Below are 9,680 nucleotides of genomic sequence, written 5' to 3' on the forward strand. Positions count from 1 at the left end.
TTCCTATAACAGCATGATTTTAAAGCTTCGCCACAATACTCGTATATGGCAGGTTGATGAGGCAATACCAAACATACATGTATGTGTATATGAGCTATATGAAAAATCTTGATCTGTGAATTTGAGGATCTAACTGTTTGGAGATGAGTACCATTATTTACTCATGAAAGAGGACCCATTGCTCATAATTGAAATTTTTCATTTAACGTTTGTCTTCGGCCCAGAGCATTGTCAATTAGTGAAACTCTGAATAAATGCATATTATAAGAAAAGCCTGAATAGATGCATGTTAGTGAAAGTGCACGTGATAGCACCACCTGCTCACGAGCACAGAATGGTACATGCTTTGGTTTTTGATTATTTTGTACTGCATTATGATATGTTGTAAAAGCTCAGTCAAAAACCTACATGTCAGACTAGTATTACAACACATGAAAAAAATGGAGACAGGAATTAATCTCAACTCAGGACAGCAGGTGTCCTGTGAAAGTGTTATTTTAATAGAGAATCAAAAGACAATAGGACAGCTCAAACCCCATGCCTAAGTCCACACTAAACATTTCAAGTTCTTATTGTTGTTGGTACAAATTTTCAATGGACCATCTCCTTAACACAATAGGACAGCTCAAACTCCATGCCTAGATCCACACTAAAGAATTCAAGTTCTTATTGTTATTGGTACAAATTTTAAACGGACCATCTCCTTATGCATAAGCATAACATAAATCAAAGAATAGGATTTGATTTGATCACATGGAAGATTCGTTTTTCATGCTGCATTTCCATGTGAGCACAGCAAAGTGCCTTCCTTTTTGCCAGGCTAATCATGTTGACGTTGTGGAAACGCACTACATACCATTGTTATCAGCAATCCAAATTGTGATTTCTACATATACCAAATATCCTTTCAATCATCACTATATATACAACATGTACAATTCACGTGGGGGAAGACAATCTTTCGAAACCACATCACGCGTTTAATGCTTGTAAAAACTTGGTATGACACACATTTACTGTCTGAACAATAATGATTCACCTAATCAATGGATCAGCAATGGGTCATCAACTTCGTTCTAGGTTGATTGAAACTGCAGCTCCTCTTTCAGAATATCCATTTCCAGAAGGTTGAGAGCTACTACTTGGACCCAAACCTGACGATTCGTTGATTCGTGGGAATGAAAATTGTGCCTCGATTTGATTCATCACTCTTTCTTCCCACATTCTACGTGAATCACTTGTCTCGAGGTTATCATCACGGTGATGTGCAGTATCATTGACAACAACAGAGCATTCACTGATATTTCCATCTTCATCAAGTAGGAGAGAGGTTCGGCAGATAGGACATGTTACGTTTTTCGACAACCATTCATCAATGCATTCAACATGGAAGGAATGACCACATGTTGGCAACTGGAGTAGCTTCTCATTGAGTTGATAATCACCAAGACAAACTGTGCATCTGCCATAAAATGCAAAACAAATTTGTCAAGACAAATGACAAAAACCATATAACTTTATGGTTGTAAATGATGTAAGATTTGCAAAAGCGATTGTAGCTTTTATAGAAGAGTATCGATGCAAAAAAAACAGTAAAATTTAATGAGAAAGTCAAGAAAAAGATAGGTAAAGAAAACAAAATACTGTGTTTGTTCGGACATGGCTGCAAACTTTGCATCGAAGTTGATGATGGGTAGCATTTCTCTGAATGACTTGGTAAGGCCATGAATCATATCTGGCTGTAATTAGAACAAACATGTTTCATAGAAACTTCAACATATAACACATACAATCCTTTTCCCTTAGGAAACAAGATTTCATCATGTGTACAGAAATGTGTGATGTAATGCTTCCTATAAAAGTAGGCAACTTTTACAAAATATTCAGCATAATTTTTTATAGAATAAAAGACTAACTATTTTGCTCCATAATTTCCTTATAATACATCTTTCATTTTCAATCAATAGATAAAAGAACACAACTACTTTTTTATCCTTCACAATTAGGCTTTAAAATAACTTTTCAAGCTAGGCTTGATGAAACAATAGAATAACAGCTAAAATAAATAGATGCATATTCGGCAAGAAAGACTCACAGAATCCATGAAACCGTGAATAGTAAATTCTTGGCCCCTTATCTGTGAGCGGATGCTTGCACTACGCTGCCGCCGAGTATAAAGAATGCAGAAAAGTAATAACAACATAGAAGCAAAGAGTACAGGTGTACCAAAGATAATCCCTTGGTAAAGTTTAATTTTAGAAGTAAGTTCATCTCCACGAAGATTGGTGGAGTTGCCTCCACTTGACATCTCTTGCAGACCTTAGATTTTACCTTTGTTTCGTTCAATTTCCGTCTCCAATGGTTCTGTTTGCAACAGGATGAAAAAGTAGTTCAAAACAATGTGTTATACAGAATAATCAATCCCTTTTCTTTAAACATTGAATGAGATTTCACATCGATGGAGTGATGGTCTGTGGGTCATAGGTCATTTTCGCTTCATGAAGTCTTTGTATAATATTCCATTTTAGTCTCACCTCTCTCTATTATCTAAATTGTGGTTGTTGATAAACTTGTGATACCGATTCTTCTCCACGAACATGACAGATTTGTAAAAACCTTTAATCTCAATGATCGCCTGCATGATGAGGACCAAAGCATTAGTGCCCCATTACATATTCCAGGCAGATATGGGAGCAGCCCCAATCGTGACCAAGCCAATATTAATATCAGTGACTGGTATCCGATAGATTTGGTAGCTTTCTAAGAAAAGGTATTCAAGGCTTGCAATTATGGCAACAAAACAGCTCACTGGATACGAGATAAACATTTTTGGTATGCTGAAATGGTTCCAATTGCACATAGAAACACACTACCCCATTCCAATATATCTTAGATTGTCCACAATTGATCATAACATGACAGACTTGAAGAAACCTTTAATCTCAATGAATGCCTGCCTGATGAGGACCAAAGCATCAATGCCCCATTATACAATCCAGCCAGACATAGAACCAGCCCCAATGGTGACCAAGCCAATATTAATATCAGTGACTGGTATCAGATAGATTTGGTAGCTTTCTAAGGAAAGGTATTCAAGGCTTGCAATTATGGCAACTAAACAGCTTGCTGGATATGGAGATAAACATTTTTGGTATGCTGAAATGTAGAAATGGTTCCAATTGTTGAACATGATCAAAATGGATAAACAACACAAGGCCTTGGTTCCCTACACAAGGTTATGTAATACAAAGACATAAGGGGCTTGGGACTACTTTTCCTAGAAATCAAGAAATATAGAGAGAAATTGTTGTAAAAAACACAACACGTCATCAAAAAAGACTAGCATGACTTTCTTTAGCTCCATCACTCATACAAGTCAATCACGGGTAACACAAATAGGGCCTTGAGTAGTACAAATTTGATGACCAAAATGTATTAATGGTGGATACCCAAACACAAAGCAATTCTGAACTATGGCATGGTTGGTTCGTCCATTTAAATTTCAGCAACCTTGCTCAGCTTAGCAAGCATGATATGGTATGCAATCTCCCTTCCATTCATGTACCATCTAATCATGTTTGTGAGGGTTGTAATCTAGGAAAGATGAACAGGTTTTTCATTTCCAAAAGATACAAATATTTTGGCAACACACAAGCTTCAACTTGTACAAGTGATGTATGTGGCCCAATGAGAACACTATCAATTGGAGGTTACCTTTATTTTCTTACATTCATTGATGATGTTACATTACGCACTCGGGTATATCCTTTGAAGGAGAAATACAATGTCTTTTCATGCTTCAAAGAACTCTTACACCTTGCTGAAAATCTTCATGGTCACAAACTCATTACTCTTCGCACCGATAGAGGGGTTGAGTACATGTCTCGAGAGTTCAATGCTTTCTTGAACGACAAAGGTATTATCCATCAATGCACCACTCCATACACACCACAACAAAATGGTTTGGCTAAGAGAAAGAATAGATCTCTCATGAAGATGGCAAGATGCATGCTCAATGGTAAGAAACTACCTCACAAGTTTTGGTTGGAAGTTGTAATGTGTGCAAACCATGTTTTAAATAGATGCCCGACAAAACCAATAAAAACCATCACTCCATATGAGGCTTGGACTGGTCAGTCACAATCCAAATGTTGGTCACATGAGAATAGTTGGAAGCTTGGATTATGCATTTGCGCCACCACAGCAGCGCCATAAGCTTCAAGATAAAGCAACAAAATGCGTCTTTGTTGGCTATAGCAAAGAAAGCAAAGGTTATCGGTCATTCCAGCCCACTACCAATAAGATCATCATCAACCGGGATGTGATATTTGCTGAAAATGCAACTCAACCACTTGTGGATTGCTCCAAAGAGCCAGTTCTTGATCAACCAAATGCATTTGATACTTTGCTACCATTGCTCCAAAATGTTTTGTTTGAAGGTGACCGATTAACCCAACTTCATGGAAGTAATGTGCAGGTTTTGCATCAGCAACAGCATGCTCCAAACAGAGATATAGAGCAGCCAAACAATGCTCAAATTGATCTCTTACAACAGCCCAGTGTGGTTGAAATGAGCAACCAAACATTGTTAATAACAATGCTGATTTACAGGTCATTAATCAACATTTTGTTGACATGGAATAGGAGGAAGAACAAGCCTCTTCTAAGCAAGCAAGAACAGTCCCTAAATGGCTGATTAACACTCTTATGGACAGCAAACTCACATCTCCTCTTCAAGGTAAAACCCGATCAACCAAGCAGCAAGCTGAACTGCATTATATGCATCGTGACCATATTGCTGAAATCTGTGATGAGGAGCCACTCTCTCCTGCAGATGCATTAGCACATGACCATTGGGTTGAAGCCATGACATCAAAACTTGCGTCACTTGGGAGTTATGTGATCTGCCAAAAGGTAGAAAAGCAATTGTCACCAAGTGGATTTATAAAGTCAAGCGTAATGCGGATGGTAGCCTTGATCGTTTTAAAGCAAGACTTGTAGCAAAAGCTTGTTCCCAAAAAGAGGGAATAGACAGAAACCTTCACCCCCACCTCAAGGATGACTACAATCAGAGCTACAATTGCTCCAGCCGCAATGGAAGGATGGAAGGTTCGCCAATTAGACATTAGCCCCGCCTTCTTAAATGGAGATTTAGAAGAAGAGGTTTATGTAACTCAACCTCCAGGTTTTGTCATTAAAGGTGCAGAAACTAAAGTTTGCAGGTTACTTAAAGCTTTGTACGGCTTGAAGCAAGCACCTCAATCGTGGAATGCAACTCCGTTTTGTGAACAGCCCAACCAAAACCATTCTCTATGTCTGAAAGGATGGAGAAATTACTAATTGTTGTGCTTTATGTTGATGATTTTCTAATATCAAGACCTGATGAGCAAGAAATTGCAGACTTCAAAGCTGATTTTAGTAAGACGTTTGAACTTACAGATCATGGTCATCTCCATTACTACCTCAGTATTCAATTTATTACTGTTGAGGGAGGCATTTTTTTGAGTCAACAGAAGTACATCGAGAAGCTCCTACAACAATTCAGGTTTGACGCGTTCAAGTCAATCTCCACTCCTGTAGAAGCAGGTTTCAAATTCTCATATCAAGACAAAGGATAACCAACTGATGTACTCTTATACCAGCAACTTGTAGGTTGTTTGATACTTTTGTGCAACGTGCAATCTGACATTCAATATGCAGTTTTGCAATTAAGCAAGTTTATGCACAGCCCTAGAACAAAGCATTGGCAATCAGCCAAGTGAGTTTTCCATTACCTCACAAGCACTATAGATTTCAGCCTCTTCTATGGCGAAGGCAATTCATCTACTTTAATAGCCTTCACTGAAGTGATTGGGCTGGCTGCTATGACACTCGTGTCTAACATAGTGGCAATTGTTTCATGATCAGCAATTCCTGTGTTTCCTGGCTCAGGAAGAAGCAGCCAACAGTGGCAACATCAAGTTGTGCAGCTGAATATAGAGCAGCATTCAACACTACAGTAGAGTGTGTTTGGCTCAGGAGATTATTGTCCGATTTGACACTTGAGCAACCATCTCCTACTTGTATATTTACAGGTAGTCAAAGTGCCTTGGCTATTGCACAAAATCCTGTCTTCCATGCACTAACAAAACACATTGAGGTGCACTATCATTATGTGAGGGAGCAGTTCCACGATAAAGAGATAAACTTGGTCTATGTATCAAACTCATGAAAATGTTGCAGACATTTTCACCAAGGCTCTATGAAGAGAAAAGTTTAAATATTTTGGCACGGAATTGGGCATTCTTCCAACACATGGATAGTGATGACATTCAAGTTCACACCATTCACTACAGGGGGTTTGTTACACTTAATGTGTATCCTATGAAAGCTTTGGTGTGAACATAGTTACAGTAGTATGAACCTAGTTAAGTAATTGTTAGGTGTGAACATCCACCAGTGATCAGATTACTAGCCCTAGAGGTTGTGTTCATACAATGCATTAGCTCCTCAATACACGCTGCATTGACAATAATCAAGAGATTAGTTGGCCTTTAACACATCAACAGTCCCCCTCAAGCACCCACCAGGTTTCCTGAGTTTTATACGTACTACTGAGTCAACAGAACTCCCACATTCATCTTCTGGTCCAGCAAACTTCCACATCATTCATTCAATTAAACGCATGGATTATCCACTTCTTCCAATTCTGCTTTCTGCACCCATCTGCATGTTGTGCGATAGATTTCCGCAAGGCCCTTACCAATCCTACAAAAACTCTATGCACTTAAATTCCCTCTGACATTATGTGGGCTATATATGCACAACATGCGCAAGAGTTTGGACATTCGAGGATATGCAGCTCTAGTCATGCTTGTTACAGGCAAGCTATCTTCACCCTATCAAAAGAGCGAATTGAAGTAGTGGATTCCAATGCATATCTGCAAGTGGGCATTTCTTTATGCCCACGCCACGAATATCAACTCACTCAACGATATTTAGCTCCAGCCATGCTACAACGACAGTGTTGACAAGCTATCTTCAACCTATCAAGAGGAGCACTTCTCTATGCCCAAGCCACAAAGAACAACTTAATTGAGGATATGCATCTCTAGCCATGCTTGTTACGGGCATGACCATATAATATCCCGTGGTAAGTTGTACCGTAGTATTCTACACACGAGGATAACTCGTGAGGGTTAACTGAGAGTGTAAAGAAGGGAGGATTACTTTTAATCCTAGGGATTGAGACAACCCATTAAGGCCAAGTGTGAACTTCCTGGGGGCCTTAGGTCTGGCTATAAATATAGGCCTAGGTACCCTCATTTGATACATTATCAACTACAACGAGACTTTGATCTTGTGGTAATCAACTCTTGTAGCGAGCGCGCCTGTACCAGGTATGACTCAATGCCACGGTGGTGGTATGGGACACCGATCGAGGCTCAAGTCCATCTCGATCCCTTCGCTCGGAGGTGGTTGAGTGGATCGGCACCCTTTGTTCTCTCTCTTCTCTATTTTCCTATCTTACATTTCCTTATCTTTTGCTTACATTAGGATAAAGCTCTAACAATGCTAGAACGACGGTGCCACCAGGCACACTTCCAAGAGCCCCATACCAAATTATGGTTATTCAACACCATGGTCACCCCTGCCAACATGTATGTTGCAGCCATATGAGCACCAAGCCTTTATATGTACATTGGACACAAATAGAGCATCCATTAGTCATGATATTGTCACGGATGATGGGTAGCAAAGCATCTAGCCTACATGAGATCATCTATGCCGAATTGGCAACATCCCCCATGGTGGTAGAAGCATTATTGCAATAAGTGAACCTCATCAATCAGATTCCAACATTGACATCTCGAAAAATTACGTGTATGGCATTTGAAGCATTGAAGCAAATGGCGACAACAGAACACACAGAAGGATCATAGAGAAGGATGTGACCCTCTATGTGGACTTCACCATCCACAAATGATGGAAAGGTTGACCCATGACAATTTGGTCGAATGTTGCTCAAACTTTAAAAGCATAGGGAATCAATCCTTACATTAGTATGTGGGATGCAATGACAATCACATATCACTGATTTCTTCCATAGTTACTTATTCCATTAACAACATATCGAGAAGTCAACATAGAGCAAGCATATTCTTTGCTCGCCATGTCCAATCCACATGAGCTCACACAGATGCACATGTTAAACTTGCATCAGCTTGTAACCCCTCTCAAAAATCAATGCATCACATGCATTAAGATAATGATCATCAAGTTTGAGGAAACCTAGAGCTTTAATTTTTGTTTTTGTATGTAAGCCATGAATTTACCCATATTTGTGATCATGAATTGTCTCATAGGCTGATTTTTGCCTTTAGTAAACACCTCTCCCTACTCCCTAAGTGAAAACCCATTTAATGGGTGAGAATTTCTAATCTATGTTGTACAACATTATTGATTGAGATACAACCATCTGAGCTTTCTCTCTATCAGTAACCCATGTAGTTTTCATTAACCCGTGCATAAAGGTTCAACTCTCACTAGTTGCACTGATTTCCTAGAAGAAATTGCCAAAAATAATGGTTCAATGCATGATCGTTTCTAGTTATGTTTTTCCGTTCTTTGTTAGGTGTTTTGCTCCCTTTCCTTTCCAACTGCACTTTTCTTTCAAAACCCCATTCATACCCTGCAACACAAGGAGGCAGTGTTGCGTGGTAGATTACAAGCAGAAAGCTCCTGCACAAATTTTCATTCACAATCTTCCTCATTGAGTCTAGCTTGCACAGAAAACATAATTGATTCATCCGAGTAATCCAAGCAAATATATCATCTTTCCAAATTTACATCATTCACTTCACATCAGCCTAAGGCTTCACCGAAAACTTCACTCTCCAACCCACCTCCAAGACAAATAGACAGAAACCTGATTCCTACAATAGCACAAGTCTTCAAAGGAACAAGATTTGGGGTTGCAAAAGATCTTACTCTGACTCCTGAACTGAACCCAAGGATCGAGTGAAAGACTCAAGACCAGAAATTACCCACAAGTTCCAGACATTGAATTCAACCATCATATAAGTCACCATGATCATAACTGAAGTCACTTTCCATCTCTATAAATGAGTACTAGCCTACCCGCTGATGGAAGAGGAGACCCTGGTATTGTTAGCCACCACACGCATGCTTTTTATATGTCTCTCTTTTTGGTCATATAGGGGCATTCAATGGGTGGGGTGTGTAACTCTCTCTCTCTCTCTCTCTCTCTCTCTCTCTCTCTCTCTCTCTCTCTCTCTCTCTCTCTCTCTCTAATTTGGGGGGTTTGTGGCAGACCTTAAAACTTGGTTACAACAGCGCCCTCCAGAAGCCGCCAGAGAACAGAGCTATGTTGTTGGCGATGATGATGATGTTACTGTTGCAGTAGCAGCAGCAGCAGCAGCTGTGAGGAGGAAGGAAGGAGAAGAAGACTTTGGGCCATGGAAATGGAAATGGAAAGGAACCTCGCGAGGATACATACATACATACATACATACATACATACATACATACAGCACATCCCCATCGTTTGTTTGTTTGTTTGTTGTTTTGACTTACTACTCACTCCTCTCCTCTCCTCTCCTCTCCTCTCCTCTCCTCTCCTTCCCTTCCCTTCCCTTCCCTTCCCTTCCCTTCCTTTCGTGTTCACACACACACCAAAA

The 9,680-nt window shown here is 39.6% G+C and overlaps 1 protein-coding gene across 2 annotated transcripts; it reads right to left on the minus strand.

Annotated features, from left to right (window-relative positions):
* Positions 1-643: 643 nt before the first annotated feature.
* Positions 644-9,470, minus strand: LOC147856644 (RING-H2 finger protein ATL58-like). Of its 2 annotated transcripts, XM_087329440.1 has the most exons (4): positions 9,316-9,470; positions 2,096-2,364; positions 1,645-1,739; positions 644-1,462 (listed from the first exon to the last, which is right to left on the minus strand). In XM_087329440.1, the coding sequence occupies exons 2-4, from the start codon at positions 2,306-2,308 to the stop codon at positions 1,066-1,068; spliced, it is 705 nt and encodes a 234-aa protein (XP_087185566.1). In that variant the 5' UTR covers positions 2,309-2,364; positions 9,316-9,470; the 3' UTR covers positions 644-1,065. The 2 variants fall into 2 exon arrangements, with proteins under 2 accessions (XP_087185566.1, XP_087185567.1); XM_087329441.1 differs by lacking the exon at positions 9,316-9,470 and having other exon boundaries at positions 2,096-2,508.
* Positions 9,471-9,680: the final 210 nt, after the last annotated feature.

Source organism: Azolla caroliniana, unplaced genomic scaffold (genome assembly GCF_043228905.1).
Source record: "Azolla caroliniana isolate FFs.n. ecotype wild unplaced genomic scaffold, voAzoCaro1.0.p SCAF_13, whole genome shotgun sequence".
Lineage (NCBI taxonomy): Eukaryota > Viridiplantae > Streptophyta > Polypodiopsida > Salviniales > Salviniaceae > Azolla > Azolla caroliniana.